Source organism: Monopterus albus, unplaced genomic scaffold, assembly GCF_001952655.1.
Source record: "Monopterus albus unplaced genomic scaffold, M_albus_1.0 scaffold425.1, whole genome shotgun sequence".
Taxonomy (NCBI): domain Eukaryota; kingdom Metazoa; phylum Chordata; class Actinopteri; order Synbranchiformes; family Synbranchidae; genus Monopterus; species Monopterus albus.
In genome coordinates, this window is record NW_018128305.1 from 133,741 (window position 1) to 154,593 (window position 20,853).

At 41.6% G+C, this 20,853-nt stretch overlaps 2 protein-coding genes across 5 annotated transcripts in view; both read left to right on the plus strand.

The window, feature by feature from the left end:
* The window catches only part of tox4b (TOX high mobility group box family member 4 b), a 7,895-nt gene extending 4,315 nt beyond the window's left edge, over positions 1–3,580 (plus strand). Inside the window, 4 exon segments of the mRNA XM_020586869.1 lie at positions 726–1,031; positions 1,034–1,366; positions 2,593–2,747; positions 3,088–3,580. Coding sequence (XP_020442525.1) covers positions 726–1,031; positions 1,034–1,366; positions 2,593–2,747; positions 3,088–3,145 — 852 coding nt within the window. The 3' untranslated portion in view covers positions 3,146–3,580.
* Positions 3,581–5,225: 1,645 nt separating this feature from the next.
* On the plus strand, positions 5,226–20,853 carry supt16h (SPT16 homolog, facilitates chromatin remodeling subunit). 4 transcript variants are annotated; one of them, XM_020586848.1, is made up of 25 exons: positions 5,226–5,822; positions 6,934–7,026; positions 8,400–8,570; positions 9,357–9,509; positions 9,634–9,780; positions 9,951–10,102; positions 10,894–11,066; positions 11,624–11,714; positions 11,808–11,881; positions 13,194–13,306; positions 13,465–13,530; positions 13,726–13,824; positions 13,930–13,941; positions 14,227–14,342; positions 15,287–15,440; positions 15,555–15,682; positions 15,991–16,253; positions 16,343–16,461; positions 17,269–17,507; positions 17,751–17,826; positions 18,169–18,338; positions 18,498–18,627; positions 18,858–18,984; positions 19,113–19,190; positions 20,086–20,853. In XM_020586848.1, the coding sequence occupies exons 1-25, from the start codon at positions 5,757–5,759 to the stop codon at positions 20,181–20,183; spliced, it is 3,108 nt and encodes a 1,035-aa protein (XP_020442504.1). In that variant the 5' UTR covers positions 5,226–5,756; the 3' UTR covers positions 20,184–20,853. The 4 variants fall into 4 exon arrangements, with proteins under 4 accessions (XP_020442504.1, XP_020442506.1, XP_020442507.1 ...); XM_020586850.1 differs by having other exon boundaries at positions 19,116–19,190; XM_020586851.1 differs by lacking the exon at positions 13,930–13,941 and having other exon boundaries at positions 5,227–5,822.

Below are 20,853 nucleotides of genomic sequence, written 5' to 3' on the forward strand. Positions count from 1 at the left end.
GTAGTGTTCTACTGACAGTGACCTTTGAAACTGTGGTCCCAGCTCTCTTCATGTCATTGACCAGCTCCTCCCTATCGTTCTGGGCTGATTCCTCACCTTTCTTATAATCAGTGATACCTCACGAGGTGAGCTCTTGCATGGCGTCCCAGTCCGAGGGAGACTGACAGTCGTCTTTAGCCTCTTCCATTTTCTAACAATTGCTCCAACAGTTGATCTATTTTCACCAAGCTGCTTGGCAATTGCCCCGTAGCCCTTTCCAGCCTTGTGGAGGTCCACAATTTTGTCTCTGGTGTCTTTTGACAGCTCTTTGGTCTTGCCCATGGTAGTAGTTGGCGTCTGACTGACTGTGGGGTGGACAGGTGTCTTTAAAGAGCTCAGACAGGTGCTACTAATTTAGATTAATGAGTGGAGTAGAGGTGGACTTTTTCAAGGCACAGTAACAGGTCTTTGAGAGCCAGAATTCTTGCTGTTTCTCAGGTGTTCAAATACTTATGTTCAGCAGTGCAAGACAAATAAATTCTTTAAAAATCATACAATGTGATTTCCTGAAATTTTTTTCTTAATTCTGTCTCTGAGTGGGAATGCACCTACAATGTGAATTTCAGACCCCTCCATGATTTCTAAGTGGGAGAACTTGCAAAATCGCAGGGTGTTCAAATACTTCAGTTCCTCACTCTATGTACAAAATTATACAAAAGTCTTGAGTGTTTTGATTTGATTTTCAGGTCCCCATTGAGGTAATGGACACCTCCCCATCTCCTCCATCTGCAGCACCCACACCCACAGTCACAGCTACACCCGCTGCCACCCCAGCCACTCGCCCCACAAGGTCCCAGCATTACAACCCTGAGGAGAACACCATCACCAACATATGTACCTCCAACATCATTCTGGACCTGCCTCAGGTCACCACACGCTCCCGTACTGGTGCCATCAAACCCCAAACTTCACCCTCTACCACTACCTCGAACCCCCCTACTGTCACTAAGATCATCATCAAACAGACACCGCTGCCCTCTGGTGGTATGGCGGTCACAGCACGCCCTCGCCACGGCAGCCACCACCGCTTCAGCAGATGCAGAGCACTCCTCCTCCACCTCGACTGCAGCAAATGGTACATGCACATACTCCTCCGCCATTGCAAGCTAAACCCCGAGGCGGAGGTGCAGCTGCTACGACAGTTCCACCTCCCCTGCAGATTAAAGTTGTCCCAGTATCACGACAGTTGGATTCCACCACACCAATCATTGTGACGTCAGCCAGTGAAACGGCTACATCAGTTACCACCTCCTCTGCTGTGACGGTGGAGATGGCAGATTCTGCTGCTGTGGTGACAGGAGGAGGAGAGGACGTGGCAGAGGAAGGGGTAAGCTCAGCAGTACAGACTCTAGAGTTTCACACAGAATTTGAGTCTACTCATGGGGGGCAGGGGGTGGTGTCCCTCCTTCTCTCCTAACATACATCTTTCTCTTCAGCCATCTCTTCCTGACCCTCTCTTGCTGCTTCAGCAACGCCTGTCAGTGTTCAAAATAAATCCGTTGGATCACTAATCACACTGATCGGACTGATCCACTGTCCCATTTGTGTTTATTTCCTTGGACTGTGGGGCCAAATGTTCGCCAAAATTTATGACCTAGAATTAAGTTTATGTTTATGTTAGCCCTGCGGTGGATTGGCGACCTGTCCAGGGTGTACCCCGCCTTTGCCCGATTGCTGGCCGGGATTGGCTCCGAAGTTTATGATATATATAACATGTTGACATCGGCAACAACTGAATTCTAACGTTAGCTTAGCAAGCCTTACTAGCTTGTTAACAATGTATTAGAAGAGTTGGATCTCCACAACTGACTACGTTGTGTTAAAAAAAACAAACGGAGAGGAGGAGCTGTTCACAGATGGTCTGTGGTTATGGTCATCATGTTTGTGTGTTTGAGAGAGAAATAGAGCAGGGCATGGAGGGACTGAACAAATACATGTGCTAAGCATGGCACTACATTGAAATAAGATTTAACCTACATATTTTAAATCGGTACGTGGCGGTCAACGTCGATATTGTCGTGGCCAACCTCAAATAAGTCGTTCTTTCTTCTGGATATGTTAGCATCTAAAACATAATGTGTTTGTTTTGGTAACATTACCAACCTAGCATGATCATGATTTTATATTGTATTGAATTCACAATTTTAATTTTGAAGTAATTTGAGCTTTGTGCGACATTTGCAGTAACCAGAGCATTCTACTGGATTGACAAATGTAGTCGTTAGTCCATTAACACTAGCTTTGCACTGGAACCTGCGTTTTGTACAATTTATTGCAACCAGACATCCATAGTTTACATCATCGCTATGAAACAGGATGTGATGGGAGAGGCAAAGAGCTGCAAGGAGCGGCTTATGGTGTCAGTTTGTTTGAGTCTCATTAGACCCTCTAGGCTGAAAAGAAATCAGGTAGAGTAGCTTTTTAAAAAAAATGTAAAGGATTCTTACTAAACAGATCAATAGGTTGACGCCTACACTACTGTCAGGTTTATGACACACACTAGGTGAAGACGTAGCTTAAAATGAAATGGCTGTATTTGTCTTTTTGTCTCAGATGGAGGTTGAGGTGAATATTGCCCCTGGCCCAAGTGTGACTACCTCTGCCAGTCCAAACCTTTGTGTGCGTGCCGGCTGCAACAACCCCGCCGTGGAGAGCAAAGACTGGGACAAGGAGTATTGTAGTAATGAGTGTGTCGCCACACACTGCAGGTGTGCATACTTGAAAGGTTCATGTGAAAAGCCACTCACCAGCAGCTCAGACAGATACAGATTATTTCTTCTAACCTTCATCATGAAAGAGAGTAGGAGTACTTACTATAATATCAGGCTGGTTTTCAAACAGCCTCTAAATGGTCTGCAGCCATATACTGTAGCAGTTTATAGGTGAAACTGTTGCATGCCGAAAATTAACGAGGCAGAAAATTCTGGGGGCTCAACATTAAATCCTGAATATGGTCAAAATAAGAATAAGATAAGAGTATCATTTGAGTTAGATATGACTAAAATACGGTGAGAACGAACAATTTCTTGTGTCCTTTCTCCTCCACAGAGATGTGTTCATGGCCTGGTGTGCAATCCGAGGGCAGAATTCTACCACCGTCACATAGGACAAGAGCATTTCTAATGGAGGAGTGCTGTACAAACAGGAAAGGACAGAGATGACTCTAGAAATGCAAATGGACAGAGGAGTGAATGAATGAATGAATGAATGATAGCCAGTTCGGCTCAGGTATCAGCACATAATGCTTTATTGTATCAAGTCATACCAGATTTCAGCCAGCTGCAGGAAATTATTTAAGTCTGTACAATGTACTGTCTCCGAGGCTCAGTCATCTGCACAAATGGTGTTTCAACAGAATAAAGCAGTTTCAGATACAGCAGTGGGAGTGACGGCTCATAACAAGGTGAATGGATGAGGAAAAAAAATACTGAGGAAAACCCAAAGAAAAACAAGAGACTTGGGTGTGCTGCTCCAGGGTTTCCTGATCATGATCATTGTGAATTTAAGTAATGGACTTGATAAAAAAGAAAAAGAAAAACATTTTTATGAACTTGTTGTGTTTTAATTGTTTTTGAAAGTAGAAAAAAGTGCAGGAAGGAAATAATATTCACTTTTATTCATTTCAAAAAAGTCAGCTTTATACATGAATGCTCCTCTCTTGATTGATGTGAATGAGGTGTGAGGGGTGATTTTTGTTTAACTGTTGAGTAATGTGTGGGTGCTAAAGCGTTGATGGGCTTTTGGCTACTTTGGAGATTTAAACGTTCAACTACTGGGCACAAACTGTCTTAAAGCTGGTCATACAAGGAGGAATCGTACAAAAATATTTGTAAGAAGCCTTTTGAAAAAAGCAAAAATGAATTTGTCACCAGTCAAAGAGTGGAGGGAAATAAAGCGACAATAATTAAAAGGATTTTGTTAAATCTTTGAAAACTGGTGCTAAAATTCAGGAAAATAACTAGTGTTCTCAGTTCATGTCTCTTGCTGAAATACCCTGTGGCTTTTTCAATATGTGATGCATATTTTTCTTTATGAGGAACATTTCTGGTGAAAATTGCTTTTTGAGATAAAAACAAACACACCAGCTGTGGCAACACTACTTCAAGGAGAGGAGAAAGGGAATACAGTAAAGAACAGTGCAGCTTCACTTTTTTTTTTTTTTACTTGGCAGTGTTTAATTTAATGAATTGCTTTCAGGTCAGTTAATAATTAAGGAAGAGATGCTTGCTTTCAAATAACTATTCCCAGTCAAATGAAATGATGCAGTAATCAATCTGGCTTATTGTAGATATTGTGTTTTTAATGGTGAAATAAAATATTTTATGTTTTAATATACATTTTGTGATGCAGATTTTGATCTCACTGTGCAGATAGCCTACTTTGTGGGCTGCAAAAATCAGTCTGTTACTGAGTAATTAAAGTATTTTTTTTTATAACTTATTAAAACTTCATATTGTGGTGAGATAAGCTGAAACCTAATATTTTAGGTTTATGAAATGGATGGGTGACTGAATGGTGGTGGTATTCTACAGTGCTCCTGACTTCTCTTAAGGTTCCTGCACTTACTTCCAAAATGTTCTTGCAACTAGCTGATGGCGCTGAAATAACTAGACTAGCAAAGCTGTTCCACATTACAACAAATAAACATAGTATAGTGTCCATATAGAGTAATGAGTCCACATTAACAGGTATGCACCATTTTAAAGCATTGGTGAAATGAAATGTATTATACTAAAACACTGAATATAATTGTTTTGCACAATGGAAACTTGAACATGTTTGTATTTTTATACTTAAAATTTAGGACATTTACGTGTATTGTGTTTTCACACTGGTATTGATACTTCTGCTTAGGTGGATGATCTCAATATTCCATTCCCCACGGAAATTTGAATTTATTAATATGAAATTTAGCAAAGTTGAGAGAAAATTCAAGTTTTTATTCCCCCAAAAGAATATAAAATGTTTTCAGTATGGCCGTTGATTAAAAAGTTAGAAAAATAGGAACTTAACGGGTCATACTGCTGTTTCCGTTAGTATCAAATTTGTATCGCGAGATTGACGTCAGTTGACTTTTTGATGACGACGGCGGGAAAACCAACTATGGCGGGAAAATGTAGTGTGGTCAACACAACACAAGAGGCGCTGTTGCTGCAAATTACATTAAAATGCGCCACAAATCATCTAATAAAATTGAGTAAAATAAGGAGAGAAAGATTTCACCATAAAGCATTTGGACATTTATTTATTAGTTTTACAATACTTTTTAGCTGGAATCAAACAAGGTTAATTTGGTCCTTATTGTGGTTTTTAATACCGTATTTCTTCTTCCTCCCATAAAAGCTGGTATGTGAAAATCGGAGGGGGAGGGAGAGGAAAAAGAAGCACACGAGGGAGGAAGGAAGGAGGGGAATCTGAGGACTTAATTGTAACAGATTGTGTGTGGCGAAAAGAAGAAGAAGAAAAAAACCCTTAATGCTACATTTGCGTATTTCAACCGAGTGGATGCTTATTAATATTACTGCGTGGCTTGTTTTTACATGACTCAGTGGGAAAGGCCGGTGTAATTGTGAAATTGCGAGAGAAGCAGCAGCATCCCGAAGTGGTGTCTTAGCAGGCGAGGAAAGTAAGTGCGTTGTTATTAGTTGACGGATCGTCATCCTCCGGCCTGCTGAGGAGCGAAGCCGGGAGCTGGAGTTTGCAACAGAGGAACCACTATGGCGGTAAACCTTGACAAGGAAGCGTACTACCGCCGGATCAAGAGATTATACAGCAATTGGAAGGTAAAATTTGGTGTTTTGAAGGGTACTGTTAATCTCAACAGGGATAAAGTGGCTCTTCTAGAAGACTGCAACCGCAGTTAGCCGCGTTTTTCTGCAGAGTGAGTTAACTCTGCTCTCGGCGTGACCTGCAATGTTTCCCAGCGCCACAGCCAGGTGGACCGGGCCTCTATCTGCACGAGTTGGCTAGCCTAGTTTGCGCCGAAACTACTTTCCAACTGGATGTTTGGGTCGACACTTCATTCGAATATTGTATCAGAAAATCGGCCTAAAAACTACATCATGTAAGCTCACCAATCATCCCATTCACCACGTTAGCTTGCCTGCTAGCTAGTAGGTTTATCAGCAAGCTAATTTACTGTAACTAGCTAAGCAGCTAAACGTGTAGTGAATCAGCGTTTGCTAACTGATAAATAAACCACGTTGCAGTGATCACAAAAACAACATTTCTAATGTAGATATGCTTGAGATATAGGTCATTGCTAAGCTGTTCAAAGTTGTTATTTTGCACTTGTTACCTTAGCTACATGCTAATGATAGTTGGCTAATTAGCTTCAGAATAACGCCTGTATCCCATTTACGTGCAGGATGCGCACAGATTTTAGAAATGATATAAAGTCTCAAATATGTGGGATTACTTTACATAACCTTGTAACTACGTTTTGGGTCTTATTTTCTTGTTCAGAAGTTCTAACATGCTGTTTAGTGAGTTTGCCGTTAATGTTGCAGCTCTAGCACGCAGATAAATGCCTCTCATTGTTAACTTACTCTGCGTTAAAAAGGTTCCCTGGGTATCACAACTGGCATGTAAAAGCTTAATATCAGCTTTGACCGACTTGCCGGCCACTTTAGGTGCTGCCATGTGATGCGGCATCGGGTGCTGAAGAAGCTTGGAGTTGCACAACATCAACTTTGAAGTGATGCTAGCAAAACAAGCTGCTTATCTCCACTCGCCAGTTTTATTGCTATAACAACTGAAACCGGCACCCTTTGTCTAGCACATTTCCCCAAAGAATTACACTGGATGTAGTAGGAGCACCTCGGTATGCTCTTGTAATTAACGTTATTTCATGTATGACATTAAATGATGTGTCCTCTCTACCATGATTTCCAGAAAGGAGAAGATGAATTTGGCAAAGTCGATGCTATTGTGGTGTCTGTTGGAGTGGACGAGGAAATTGTGTACGCCAAATCCACAGCCATACAGGTAAGGGAATATGCCAGCCCAGGCAGTGTGATAAAATCAGAGGATACTGAGCACATTCTGATGCTTGGTGATATGATCTGGATACAGGCAATTTCCCAGTCTCTGTGTGTTGTGCACAATAAATTTACAGGAGTTTACGAGGCTTATCACTCCATTAAAGCTATAGCAAACATGGCTGAAGCTGTGTGCACGACCCACATATCCTACTCTGGGTTTTGCTTCAGTCTAGTTATAAATGTGTCCAGACTGTGGTTGTTGCTGACAGATTTAAGTCTTGTCTTGTTTTGTTTTAAGCATAACAGGAGTACACATTAGGGATGGGTATCGTTAAGATTTTAGCAGTACTACTATTACAATACTGCTTATCATACTGGTACTTTAGAGGTACTCTTATCTGTTCTTTTTAGCTTTTTAAGAGACAAAGAAACTTATTTTTTCATATGTGCTGTTAACATCCTTGAGTAGCAAACAACAGCATTATTTTGAACAAATCACGAGACTGTAATATAATTACTGAAATGCAAAAGTAATAATTAAACACAGGACGTTTTCTTTATCAGTATTGTTACTGTGTGGTAGTTTGCCTCCAGCCCCCTAATCATTAGCTCTGCCCCTGCTCTGAGAGCTCTAAACTGAAAGTGTGAATTTCTGAATGACAGTACAGCTGATGCTCTGACCATTTCAGATTGAATTTGTGAATGCACCCATAACACTTTGCTGGCTAATGGTTACTTTTAATCGTTAACCCATGTTCATACAACTTAGTTATTTGTGTGTGGGCTCCAAGCTATTAGCATACATAGCATACCTGGGGCAATGTCGATGAGATGAACTACATTCTGGGCAGTCACACTGCATTCCTCTGCCTGTATGTGATACACTTTGGCTAAATGTTTGCACAGATGGCTTGTGTGTCCACCCTTGTATGCAAAAGACTTGTTGCACTTGTGGCACAAAGTACTGTCGGTGTCAGTTTTAGTCAAGTGTATCCATGCTTTTGAATGTTTACTTCTCTCTGCCATTGTCGCCAACAGCAGGATGTGTGTGTTGCAGCACACACAAGCTCCGAACGAGAGCTCGGCTTAAATACATCATAGAAGAACATCTGAATCAGAAACAGGGTTGGTGAAATAAAATGCGTGAGAACTTTTATGCAGAAATAATAAATAGGGAATAATAAATAGGGGATCTCTCCACTACCTGGAGCTGAGCTCATAACGTTGGCACTTACTGACACTATGGACTTTAAGAATTTAGCCCTGGGGGTTAGAATATGTTGTTGAGGGTTAGACTATATGGAATAATTACTCATTGTACATCTATTGTTTCTCAAATCCATGAATGAATTCACGTTTTTTTCCCGTTTTCCTCAGACCTGGCTGTTTGGCTACGAATTGACGGACACCATCATGGTGTTTTGTGACACCAAAATCATCTTCCTCGCCAGCAAGAAGAAGGTGGATTTTCTCAAACAGGTGGCTATAACAAAAGGCAACGAGAATGCCAACGGTGTTCCGCCCATCACCCTGCTCACCAGAGAAAAGGTAACGTGAACACGGGGATAATGGCCAACTAGGCATTCCCTTTTTCCACAGTCATCATATGCCATTTCAAAATAAAATGTTTGTCTGAAAGAGGAATCTGTTTTGTGATCAGAATTTGAGAAACAAGATTTGCAGTTTTCCTCCTTTGTGGGTAACTGAGCCAATTTTCAACCACGTCTTCTTTGCAATCTTGTCTTCATTTCAGATTTTTATCATATATATTTTTAAAAAGTATATTTAGTTGCTTTTTTGCTAGAATTTCAATAACAAAAATCTTGGAATACCTTCTTTTCCCTACTGTAATGCAGAAAAATGTTGTACTATGTATTATTACATTAATAGTTCATCACTCATGCACTAATGCAGGATTTGACTGTTGTAGTTGGTTGAGGTGGAGCTCTGAACTATTTTGTAACCCAGTGTGGCTATTGATTATTTTCTTCATAGATTAACCTGATGATTATTTTCTCCATTAATCGACTGACTGGTTTGTAAAAGTTCTGACAGTAGTCAGACATGCCGTCACACTGCTCTAAGCGATCATCAAAATAGTTGTTAATTAATCGTAGGTGTCTAGGAGTGCAGTCAGACCTGTCTGTGCTTTCACTCACACAGGCACACGTGCTCATTTATATGAGCCGGCAAAGTTAGTGTGTGTTTTTGGTGTCAGGATGGCATCAGCGAGAGTTCTTCTGTAAGTCCGAGATTAGTGAATGAACGGACTATGTAGAAAATTATTTAGTGTGAAATTAACATTCATTGCCGTTGGGGTTTTGCATCTTTCAGAATGAGAGCAACAAGGGAAACTTTGACAAGATGATCGAGGCAATCAGGGGCAGCAAAGAAGGTAAGACGGTGGGGATCTTCAGCAAGGACAAGTTCCCCGGGGAGTACATGAAGAGCTGGAATGACACGCTCACGGCAGAGGGACTGGAGAAGGTAAGACACAGTCCAAAATGTGAAATGAAACTGGATTCTTGAAAACTGCTTAGGAATAATGGCAAGGACTCCTGTGCCTGTTTTAGTCTGCAGTTCTACCTCTTGTGTTGTGTTGCGCCTGCAGGTGGACATCAGCGCTGTGGTCGCGTACACAATGGCGGTGAAGGAGGACGGTGAGCTTGGCCTGATGAAAAAGGCAGCGGCCATTACCAGCGAGGTTTACTCCAAGTTCTTCAAGGAGCGCGTCATGGAGATTGTCGATGCAGATGAGGTGAGGAGTAAGGACTGCAGAGGCAGTTGTACAAAACTGAAAATGATGTGTATATGTCTGAGTTTACCATGGCAACGTTTTGGTTAAATATTGTATGAGCTTCAGATCTGAAACATTCATCAGTGTAAATCACCTTCTGTATAATTAGTCTCGTTCCCTGTCCTCAACAGAAAGTGCGTCACAGTAAACTGGCAGAGTCTGTGGAGAAGGCCATCGAGGAGAAGAAGTACCTTGGTGGTGCCGATCCGTCCACAGTGGAGATGTGTTATCCTCCCATCATCCAGAGCGGAGGAAACTACAGCCTCAAGTTCAGCGTGGTCAGGTAGCTTACCCCGTCTTAACAGAGCCACAGTGATTTATTTTGGTTACAATTACTCAGGTTGGCTATTTTATCAAAAGGTTTTTTTTGTTTTGTTTTTTCCAGCATGTTTGCAAAATGTATAAATTCAGATAAATGTTGCTCTGCAGCTAATGATTATTTTCATAACTGGATTACCAGTTATTTCTTGATCAATTTAGTCTATTAAATGTCAAACAGTGGGAAAAGGAAAAAATTACTTGAGCAGTTAATTGATTTATTGCATTTGTGAGTTGGTTAAGCTGTAAAGTTTAGAAAAGTATTTTGAACAGAAATCAGAGATCAAATGTTTTGCTCAAATGAATAGATCGATACCCGGTCTGTTAAAATAGGACGCACATAGCATAGCTTTCCTGGCATTAACTAAAGTTATAAAGCCTGTCAAAGCTTTGTTTTTTGCACTAGATTGCGGTATGGATTAAACTAACCTGGTAAAGAGGTGTTGCCAGGCAGATTCTGACATCTCTGTCACAGAATGGCTAGCTGTTGTCTTTATGCTAAATTAACTAGCTGCTAGTTGTGCAAACTGTTTGTTTATTGTATTTGACACGGTTTATTATTTGCAGATATTCGTACGGTAGTTGGTAAATTGTACTTTTTCTATGATGCGCTGTGTGAAATGACGCCATTAAAGGGGAATTTTAAATTCAGACACAGATGTGCTGTGATCATACTTGGTGTACAGATTTTGAGAATCCAGTCATAAATGACACTGTTCACTCATTTTATATAGCACTATTCTTTCTGTGTATCAGTGATAAGAACCACATGCACTTCGGTGCCATCACATGTGCCATGGGCATCCGCTACAAGTCGTATTGCTCCAACCTGGTGCGAACTCTGATGGTGGACCCCCCTCAGGAGATGCAGGACAACTACAACGTTCTCCTGCAGGTGGAGGAAGAGCTGCTCAAAGAGCTCAAACACGGTGGGTTCAGGAGCCTGCTGGAAGTGGGGGAGTTTTTGGTGCTGATAATAGCAGCAAACCTCTCTTTTGATTATAATTGATAACCTTGATAACATTTTTACGCATGTCTGCTCTTTCTAATGCATCACCAGTGCACTTTAAAACTTTTGGAATTGTTTTGGGGAAGAACTATGTCTGCATCTAACAGCAAATTTATTTTTTCCATAAATCTACAGAATATTCTCACAGTTGGGTGATAAAAATGTTCATTGCAACTGTTAGGATCACAATCAGATTGCTTGTTTTACTCAAATATTCTATATAGTGGATGAAAGGATCAAATCCTGAGGTTTTAGAAGCTGCAGCAGTTGCTAAAATGACTAATCAAGAATGTAGAACTGTTGCTGATAAATGTTGTTGAATACTGAAGCCATTAATTGTTCAAACTGCAGAATAAATAGAAATTGGGCAGGTGCCGTAAGGTATGAGGTCTTTGTCACCAGATAAAGCAAAATGAGCATGTTTGTTGAGCATATTTTTATTTCTTTCTTTTTAAGCCTTTTCTGTCCCGTCCACAGGTGTGAAAATCTGTGACGCCTACAACGCCGTGCTGGAGTATGTGAAGAAGGAGAAGCCAGACCTTGTAGCAAAGCTGACCAAAAACCTCGGGTACATGCACATGGATGACGCCTCACTTTTCCACGTACTCACACACATTTACACACTTTACTCATAGTGTCATGTTTTTGTTGTTCTTTGTAGCTTTGCAATGGGAATAGAGTTCAGAGAAGGCTCCTTGGTTTTGAATGCTAAAAACCAGTACAGACTGAAAAAAGGTGAGATTTATTAAATTTTTTTAATCTAGTGACTTTTTGTTACCTGAAGATATTGGTAATTTTAGTGTTTTCACGCCTGTAGTTCGTTTGCACTAGTCCGAATCAGTGGACCAGTTTGTAAACTTGGTCCATTTTCCCTTTGGTTTGGCTTCCTTTCAGACACAGAAAAATCCAAGTGAACCAAAATGCATCACTTAAAAATCATGTAAGAACATTGCCTTCACTCGTTGGTTAAAGGACACTGGGCAGGAATGACAAAATAAATGCAGGAAGAAGATCTGTGTTCTGTACTGGTGAATAGTCTTGAGGTAGATTTGTTCTGCAGCATGGAGAAACAGACTTGGGGGTCTGTTTCTCTAAGACTGAGGCCATGGTGCTCTGCCAGAAAACAGCGGACTGCTCTCTGGGTTGGAGTGAATTGCTGCCCCAAGTGAAGAAGCTGAAGTTTCTTGGGGTCTTGTTGATGAGTGAGGGTAAGATTGACAGGCGGGTAAGGGCAGCTTCAGCAGTAACGTGGACATTGTACCGGACCGTTGTGGCGAAGAAGGTCTTTCAATTTACCAGTCAGGCTATGCTCCAACCCTAACCCATGGTCACAAGCTGTGGGTAGTGACTAAAAGAATAAGATCGTGAATACAAGCAGTCGAAATGAGTTTCCTTCGTAGGGTGGCTGGCACCTTAGAGGTGGGGGTGCGGAGCTCAGGCGTTCAGAAGGGACTCGTAGTAGAACCGCTCCGCCTTCATATCGAAAGCAGCCAATTGAGGTGGTTTGAACAGCGTACTAGAATGCCTCCCTTTAGACGTCTTCCGGGCACGTCCAACTGGTAGGACATCTCGGGGCAGACCCAGAACACACTGGAGAGATTTTATATCTCATCTGGCCTGGGAACACCTCGGAATCTCGTCAGAGGAGCTGGAACACGTCGCTGGGCAGAGGGATGTGTGGACTACCTTACTGAACCTGCTGTCAACATGACCCGACCCCAGTTAAGCAGATGATAATGACCGAATTGATGGATGGAACATGGAGAAACAGCATAATCAGCATTTGCTCATAGCTGTGGTAATTATTTGAGTTATAAACCAAATACAACTACGCCAACAAAACAGTTATTATACTTCAAGAAAATGTATTGAAACAAGCACCCTTAGTAATGGGTAAATTGTTCTGCTTTTCTATGATGCCGTGTGTGGAATTAACTGTTGAAATGGAATTCACCACATTCACACACAGCTGTTTAGTGACTACCATTTATTTGACTATCACTGAAACCTGTATTGATTGTGTGTGTGTGTCTGTGTGTCCCCCTAGGCATGGTGTTCAGTATCAGTCTGGGTTTCGCTGACCTCGTGAATAAAGATGCTAAGAAAGAAGAGCAGAAGAAGTACGCCTTGTTTATTGGTGACACAGTACAGATCAACGAGGTAGGATAAACGTTCGCTGCTGAGAAGGCTTGAGGTGTTCACAGGTCTTGTGCATAAACGAACATTAGGATCAAGTTTTGAGAATTTAGTAGGTAACTTCAGCATTAGTAGCAGAAGTTCTGCAACATGTAACAGGTTGAAATCTTTCTGTGTAACAGGAGGAAACTGCTACGATACTTACACCAGTCAAGAAAAAGATAAAAAATGTGGGGATCTTCTTGAAGGTAGGTGTCTCTTACCTCACCAATTCAACTTCTTGTATGTAACTGCACAAACAAGTTGAAACTGAAGCTGTGCGACATATTTCTAAATAGTTGAAATTTGACCTGTCCATCGGTTTTTCTGTAAAGTATAACTTACATTACCACACAGTTAATCGCAGAGCAGCAAATTTTCTGGAACTTGTTTCGTTTCCTTAGAATGATGACGAAGAAGATGAGGAGGAAGATGGCGATGATGCCGAAGAGCTGCTGGGGAAAGGAGCTCGGAGCGCAGCGCTGCTCGCGGACAGAACCAGAGTGAGTGTGTGTGTGTTTTGAAGACGCGACTGGTGATCAGTGTTTGTTTGCCACCTTGACGGAGTGTTGGTAACTAAGAGTGTGAATGTCTTTGTGCTCTAACAGCTACTTGGGAAGGTAAGTATTCATTGTTTTCTTTAAATCCTCATCGGCTGAACTGGTTGTGTAAAAAAAAATTTTTTTTTAAATCCGCCCACTGATGGGGAAACGTCATTTTCATTTCAGTGAGTTGTGTTGTTTGATTTTCTGACCATCCAGAGCTGTTACACACATCTGTATCCTGCATGTATGTTGTGTTTTTTGTTTTGTTTTTTTATTTTATTTTATTTTATTCCCTTTACACAATCTTGGCTTATCATGTCTGTTGTGTGGCCACTCAGTTGTGTCTGCTGTCCAACACAGAATGAGATGACGGCGGAGGAAAAGAGGCGGGCTCACCAGAAGGAGTTGGCCAATAATTTGAATGAAGAAGCCAAGCGCCGTCTGACGGAGCAGAAAGGAGAGCAGCAGATTCAGAAGTGAGTGGTGGGCACTAAAAGTCAGAACAAGAATTTAGGCTTTGAATGTTACTGGACTACTTTATATTCAGAGGTGTTCCTAATATTCTGACCCCCACATGTATGTACCTGGGGAGAACAAAATATAGAGACGCTAATATCAGGCTTTGAGCGTTGTGAAGTAATCAATGAGGGATCTCGATAAATTCCAGGCTTCTTGGTGCTAAATTCCCGTTTTTGCTTCCTGGTGTCTCCAGGAGTTGTGCACCAGAGAGACTGACACACGATCTGACTGACATTAGTTGGAGCTAATCTTTAGGATGCATTTTTACCCAAAACAAGGACTGAGGGTTTTGCCAGCACACGGGCAGTTTTTCAGTGAAACATTACCGTTTTTGGTTACACGCCCCTCACAAGCTGCTTGGATGAAAGGTGATCAGAGCCCATGGTGCACTCGCTGTCTTGTGTGTTAACAGGGCAGCTGAGTGACAAAGGCATCATTAAACCTAAATACATGGCTCTTCAGCTCTTTATTGTTCACTATACACTTGTGTGTGAGAATCAGCCTTATGATATTATCAAAAAACTAAGATATTATCTTTTTTTAAGTTCTAGTTGTTGTAGAGTTGAGTAACTACTTTTTTTTAACACGCTTGTTAAGTCCATTGTTACTATGTCCATCTAATGTTACCCAACCACTTCTTGACAAAAAGTGCAAAACTTTTGACTGTGAGAAGAAGTGTACTGAGACCCTTTGGTAACCTTAGCTTAATGCCAACCCTTCAGTTGGTGGTAATGAGTAACAACAGTAACATCAAAATTGCTACTGACGTTACCCAGTGTGTTTATTTTGCATGAGGGTCAAGTGAAATCTGTGCATTCTTAACCTACAGTAAGCATCAGCTCTGTGTAGCACATGTAATTAAGTTGGTGCTCATTAATTGAGGCCATTCTTTCCCTCTCAGGGCCAGAAAGTCCAACGTGTCCTATAAGAACATCTCTCAGATGCCCAGAGAAAAAGACATCAGAGACATGAAGATTTTCATCGACAAGAAGTATGAGACTGTCATTATGCCCGTCTTTGGCATCGCCACGCCGTTCCACATCGCCACCATCAAGGTACGCTGAGGCTGCTTCAGCCTTGCTGCGTTGGCTCCCCCCATGTTGATGATAGCACATTTTTTAACTGCTTTCTTATTGTATTTCTTTCTATCCATTCTCTTTTCCATCTAGAACATCAGTATGTCTGTTGAAGGAGACTACACCTATCTGAGGATCAATTTCTACGTCCCTGGCAGCTCCTTAGGGCGACAGGAGGGAAATATCTTCCCTAACCCAGATGCCACATTTGTTAAAGAAATGTGAGTCTTAACTGTTCATACTGAATGTTTTCTGCTGAAATCTGTGAAGTCAAATTATTATTTTCTTTCATCCCCCCAAGATGATTTCTAGTTTTGGTGTTGTGTATGTGGACATGGTATTGTTTCTGTTTGGCACACACCTTTGACCTTACTTTGGAGCTACAACTTTGGTGCAGTATTTCTTTAATGGCTAAAGATTGCATCCACTGCTCTAGCTGATAGTCTTAAAAATGTCTTTGTAAAGCGTTTGTAAAGCGTTCTTCCACATCTGCTATAATTGCGATCCTGCCTTTCTCAACTCTGCTCAGCACGTACCGAGCGTCCAACCTGAAGGCTCCTGGCGACATGTCGGTGCCCTCCACCAACCTGCAGAACGCTTTCCGCATCATCAAGGAGGTGCAGAAGCGCTACAAAACACGGGAGGCTGAAGAGAAGGAGAAGGAGGGCATCATCAAACAAGACTCGCTAGTCATCAACCTCAACCGCAGCAACCCCAAACTCAAAGACCTCTACATCAGACCCAACATCGCACAGAAGAGGATGCAGGGCTCACTGGAGGCACATACTAATGGTGAGGAAGCAGAAATGACGTCTCATTCAGCTAAGTAGCGGTCTTCATGACGTTTTGTGTTGAAAGCACCGCCTCCTCTCCGCGCACAGGTTTCCGCTTCACATCAGTCCGCGGTGACAAAGTGGACATTCTTTACAATAACATCAAACACGCCATCTTTCAGCCATGTGAGGGGGAGATGATCATTGTACTGCACTTCCACCTCAAGGTTCGTCCATCTTAAACACCGCTACAGTACACTGTCAAGCTCAAGTATCAGGCTTTTCTCCTCTAAGGTGCACTGACATATTTAGGGAAATAGTTGTTAGAAGCCTTTAACTTGGGATAATCACAGGAAAACAAGAAAACTGTTAGTCGTGGGCAGCCCTTAGTATAAACTGGAAATAGAGAGAACTGTTTTTACACTTTGTCCTCCAATTAAACAGACTCAAAAAAATACTGTGTGGTAGGTGGATTATATTGCCTTTGACAGCACCACACTAGCTGGCTCTTCTTTATGCTAAGCTAATGGGCAGCTTGCAGTGGCCTTGTTTAGTGCATAGATGAGACATCTGCTTTGAAACGCGTTTTAACTTTCCCCCCAGAAACATTTTTGTGACTGTGCTAGGAATCTATAATAAAATACTTCTATAAACTAACTACATAATATTTTCCCAGTAAATCCTACAGGACAGCAGTAGGTTTTGAAAAGTCTTCTGTTTTAGAAAGTAATCAGTGTTGCTGCTTTCCCACATAAGGTTAGTTTTAATCAGTATCACTTGAAATTAAAGCACTGAAAATATGCGATATAGTGCCGCATCATCTTTAGTGATTCCATCATACTTTCATCCCTTGGTAGCTGGTTTGACTGGAATGATTATTAACATCATATGTAGTATTAAAATGGTCTTTTATAAAGTCTTAAATGTTGACACACAGCATAAACCATGAATTAGGGGGAAAAAATGCTCTTCCAAAATGGGCTTATGATTGTCAGTGTTTTAAAAATATGTGATTCCTCACACTGTTCCTATAGAACGCCATCATGTTTGGCAAGAGGCGTCACACGGACGTCCAGTTCTACACTGAGGTCGGGGAGATCACCACAGACTTGGGCAAGCACCAGCACATGCACGACAGAGATGACCTGTACGCCGAGCAGATGGAGCGGGAGATGAGGCATAAGCTGAAGTCAGCGTTCAAGAACTTCATTGAGAAGGTGGAGACGCTGACTAAAGAGGAGCTGGAGTTCGAGGTGCCCTTCAGAGACCTGGGGTGAGTAACTTAGCAAAGATGTTTCAAACTGAGGCCACGTAATAAACATGGATACAGATGAAAATAAATGCTGGGGAAAACGGTGGACACGTCTCTGCATTAATCAGGGAGGAGCTGGAACATGTCACTGGGCATGCTAACATGCTAGTTTCTGTACCAAAGTGCTAAACTGACCTATAGCCATATCCAGAGCTTTAAGGCCATAGGCAGGTGGATTGACACTTGCTGTGCAACTGTGTCCAGGTTCCAGGGCGCCCCCTACAGGAGTACCTGCTTGCTACAACCCACATCCAGTTCCCTTGTCAATGTTACTGAATGGGTGAGTGAGCACACTGAGCTTGCAACTGTTGCAAAAGTTTGGCATAGCGTCCCTGCAGAGTCTGATTTCAAAGAAAACTGTTGAGGTTTTTGTCTTGTTTAAATAAAAAAGAAAAGCGAAGCATTTTAGCTCTGAATGTGCAGTTTAAAATGTGGTTAGTGAAATATGAACAGTCACCTGAGAGTGTAAAACATCCTCAGGGTTAAACAAGATATTACAAATGAACATCTATTATGATGTCCTCCTTATTAAACAATTTAATTTAACATTAATACAATGTTTTTTCCTCAGTGCTTATGCAAAAAATGTTTGTCTGAATTTTTCTTTTTCTTGGTTGTCCAGCCGCCATTTGTCGTCACTCTGGACGAGGTGGAGTTGGTCCACTTTGAGCGTGTGCAGTTCCACCTTAAGAACTTCGATGTTGTCATCATCTACAAGGACTACAACAAGAAGGTCACCATGATCAATGCTGTGCCCGTCAATTCCCTCGACCCCATCAAGGAGTGGCTCAAGTAAAACCCATTTAACACACTAATGCTCTTATAATGAACAAAACAGACATGGTTAAGTTCAAATGACATCACAACAGCAACCGTTTCTTTTTACAGCCACAGGTTCACACAGGCCGCTCTGGCTTTTGAGTAATGACCTGGTTTCTGTCTCGTTCTCAGCTCGTGTGACATCAAGTACACAGAGGGAGTCCAGTCCCTAAACTGGACCAAGATCATGAAGACCATCGTTGATGATCCAGAGGGCTTCTTTGAGCAGGGAGGCTGGTCTTTCTTGGACCCAGAGAGCGAGGTACTGTATGTCCAGCACAGTGGACCAGGAAATTCAGGTTTCTGCTGTCAAAACAGATGGCACCAAGAGTTTTTTGGTTTTTTTCCCCCATGCAGACGATAATGGTGTGTACCAGGTGTTCATGATCTTGCCAAACAAGCTCCCCTTTCTCTTCAAATGGCAAATTTGTACTTAAAAATGAGGAATTTTGGTTTTTTTGTGATTATCTCTTGCTTTGTTTCCTTTTTCAGGGAAGTGGTGCAGAGGAAGACTCAGAATCCGAAATGGAGGATGAAACATTCAATCCATCTGCAGATGAAGAAGAGTATGAGGAGGAAGACAGTGATGAGGACTACAGTTCAGAGACAGAGGACTCTGGTATAATTTAGCACTTTCCTTTTTTTTTTTTTTTCTTTTTTTTTTTTTATTAAGGTTGGATAGTATCTGAAAATGTTCCATTTCATTCACACATGAACTTGGTGTTCTAAGTGTCTTCTGTTGCTTAGTAGATTACAGCGCGTCACTGGGCAGCGAGGAGGAGAGTGGTAAAGATTGGGATGAGCTGGAAGAAGAAGCCAGAAAAGGTTTGTGCCTGCAACTCATTCTTCAGTTGGTTATATCTGGAAATTATGTAATTAGTATCGCGTCATCTAGTGTTGTAGAGATATCAGCGGTCTTTACGTTTAATTTAAATGAAGGTCATGTATGACATGGATTTAATAAACTTGGGTACGAAATTGACTAATGTATGTAATCTGTGCGATGCTAATGCCTAGTACATCGTAGGCCACAACGCAAGTCGATAAATATCAACAGCATGTGTCGTCCACCTGCATTGCTGTAGTTTTGTGATACATGCTTCAGGTCACCAGTGACCTCCTATCTGCTCGTCACCATCTACACAACAATACTTTTTTTTACAAGGCGTCACAGAGAGTAGAAAAAAGGACAAAATAGTTTGACTCTAAAACAGTAGTTAGTGCAGCCGTTCTACCTGGTGGCATAATAACCAAACTGCTTCAAGTCGTAGTCAGTTTATTCAGATAGAAATCTCACGTTGTATGTCTGTTGTTTTTAATAGCTGCCAGCTTTACTGTTGCTTTCATCAGCGTAAAATGTAGCGTCAGTGTATTGTTTGTTTGTGGTTTTAACATGGGGAATGCCCAGAGACCCTGGCAGAACTGAACTTTCAAATCCAAGCAGACACTCCTACATTTTCAGATGCCAACTAGAATCGGGGTGATTCTGTGTGCAGTGGAAACAGGTTTTTTTGTTTGTTTGTTTTTTTTAAGCTCCTCGCGCTTGTTTGGCCCAGTGGCAGCAGTGATTCACCAAAAGTGGTGCTTTACAAAGTCCAGTCCCATCCTCAGAACGGTCACCTTTTACATCCCACTGGAGTTTGCAGACCTAACTCACATGCTGGTGCTTTTGGATAATGTGAATGTTTGGTGTTAAATGTTAATGTTGTTTGTCCTCTAGCTGACAGAGAGAGTCACTACGAGGATGAAGACACCTCCAACAGGAAGAGAAAAGTCCAGTCATCAGCTCCACCCAGCAAGAAGAAGCGACGGTCCTAAACATCTGTCTCTCTCTCTCTCACACTCTCACACTCACACACACACACACACACACACACATACTGCCAAACCTAGCTGGCCTTCGACCCTTCCTTTTACCCCAACTGGCTCTTGTGGTTCATACACTTCACACAGACACACACGTGTATACACATGTGTATATAGATGTAGAAGCCCCTTATTTTTATGTTGGTCAGTGAGGTGTCACGTTGAATTGGTAAGAAAGAACCAGCAGGACGGGCACACGTACTTCATTTATCATTTCTTTGTTTCCACCTCCCATCTCCATCTATCCATCATCAGGGTTTCATGTGTGTGTGTGTGTGTGTGTGTTTCAGTGTGGTGTTTTTTTTTTTTTTTTTAAATGCCAGCACTGTTCATTTTCTGTTTAAAAGATGTTTCTTAACTAACAGATAATAATAAAAAAAAAAGATGACATATCATTTGCCAAGTGTTTTATATAAAAACTGGGAAACGTACCATCTCCTGCACATCTTTGTCTGTTTCATTATTCAGTGTTTGTTAAATCATGGCGGTTAGATGGAACATTTTTAGTTTTAGGGGGGGTGAATACACTGATCTTCCCCTCCCCTTTTAATAAATTCGTCAATTTTTGCAGCCAGACGCGTGCGCACACACACACACACACACACACACACAAGTCTCCTTC

What these genes read in the sequence shown, in the direction of transcription:
- supt16h (XM_020586848.1), top strand. Translation starts at nt 5,757, where the DNA reads ATGGCGGTAAACCTTGACAAGGAAGCGTACTACCGCCGGATCAAGAGA. An exon ending in AAGCTGACCAAAAACCTCGG is followed by an intron (nt 11,715 to 11,807) that starts GTACATGCACAT and finishes TGTTCTTTGTAG; the next exon opens with CTTTGCAATGGGAATAGAGT. An exon ending in ACACAGTACAGATCAACGAG is followed by an intron (nt 13,307 to 13,464) that starts GTAGGATAAACG and finishes TCTGTGTAACAG; the next exon opens with GAGGAAACTGCTACGATACT.